Genomic DNA, 1,133 nt, shown 5'->3' on the forward strand with positions numbered 1-1,133 from the left:
TTATCAATAAAACTGTAGAAAAAAAATAAAATAAAAACTAAAAATACAAAAGGTCTCAGTATAGACATCATGGATTCAGCTCCAATATCACATACAGAGAAAAAGTGCAGATTATCTGAGCTGTCTTTGCGGTATAATCTTGGAAAAGATTCACCCTCTATACTGTGTCCTTTCTTTTCTTCATCTGTAACACAAAACTTATAATAGTCTCTGCCACAGAAAATGGTGTAGTGAATATGTGAAGGATCTAGAAAAGTATAGATTCTAATTTTGTTATTTAGAAATTTTTACATTTGACATTCAAACAGCATAGCCATAATCACAAGAGAAAAAAGCATGATGTACAATTTATACAAGTTTTTACAGATTTCATTTTTATCTTTCATTTTACATAGGACATCCGAGCTTTCGACTCTCGATTCTCCATTATCAAAACATTGGATGATTTGTTTCCTCCTGGAAGTGTGGTGTTCATGCTGGGGACTCCTTATTATGGCTGCACAGGAGAAGTTAGTTTCAGATTTGTTACTAATTTAATTTCTTTGTACTTTCAAGTTAATGCAGTTATTTTACTTGTCTTCAAAATATATTGCCAAGGGGGGAAAAAAAAGACAAATTCATTCATATAACTTACGGAAATAGTATTTGACTGAGTATCTTCAATCTTGAACACATTGGCACATGCCTGTAATCTCAGCACTCAGGAGGCTGAGACAGGAGGATCACAAATTCAAGATCAACCTGGACAGCATGTCTCAGAAGCTATAAAAAGGCTGTAGAGGTTAATGGTAGAGCACTCTGGTTTAGTTACTAGTGTGGGATAGGTAGGAGAAAGTGAGGGGGTGGATGGATTGAGAATTCCAGAGTGAAAAGGAGAAGATGAATCATGCTCTTCAAAATGTCAATAGTATAAAAAAACCAAAAGCTGTGGACATATCCCAGATTAAAAGATGCTATGGGAGCAATAAATGTAATATCTGATCTTACTCTAGGACATAGAGGGAGAAAAAAAAATCCCATTTAAGACATTATGGGGGGGTGCTGGTGAGATGGCTCAGTGGTCTAAAGCACCTACTTAGAACAAGCTAAGCAAAGCACAGGGACCGCGGTTCAATCCCCCAGCACCACATGCC

General features: G+C 36.4%; 1 protein-coding gene across 4 annotated transcripts in view; it reads left to right on the forward strand.

Annotated features, from left to right (window-relative positions):
* Nucleotides 1-1,133, forward strand: part of Xrn1 (5'-3' exoribonuclease 1) — a 138,261-nt gene that overhangs the window by 70,774 nt on the left and 66,354 nt on the right. For all 4 annotated transcript variants that reach the window (XM_004629218.2, XM_023712967.1, XM_023712968.1 and 1 more), the window contains one exon: nucleotides 396-509. In XM_004629218.2, coding sequence (XP_004629275.1) covers nucleotides 396-509 — 114 coding nt within the window. The remainder of the gene's footprint in view (nucleotides 1-395; nucleotides 510-1,133) is intronic.

Source organism: Octodon degus, unplaced genomic scaffold (assembly GCF_000260255.1).
Source record: "Octodon degus isolate 3935 unplaced genomic scaffold, OctDeg1.0 scaffold00028, whole genome shotgun sequence".
Taxonomy (NCBI): Eukaryota; Metazoa; Chordata; class Mammalia; order Rodentia; family Octodontidae; genus Octodon; species Octodon degus.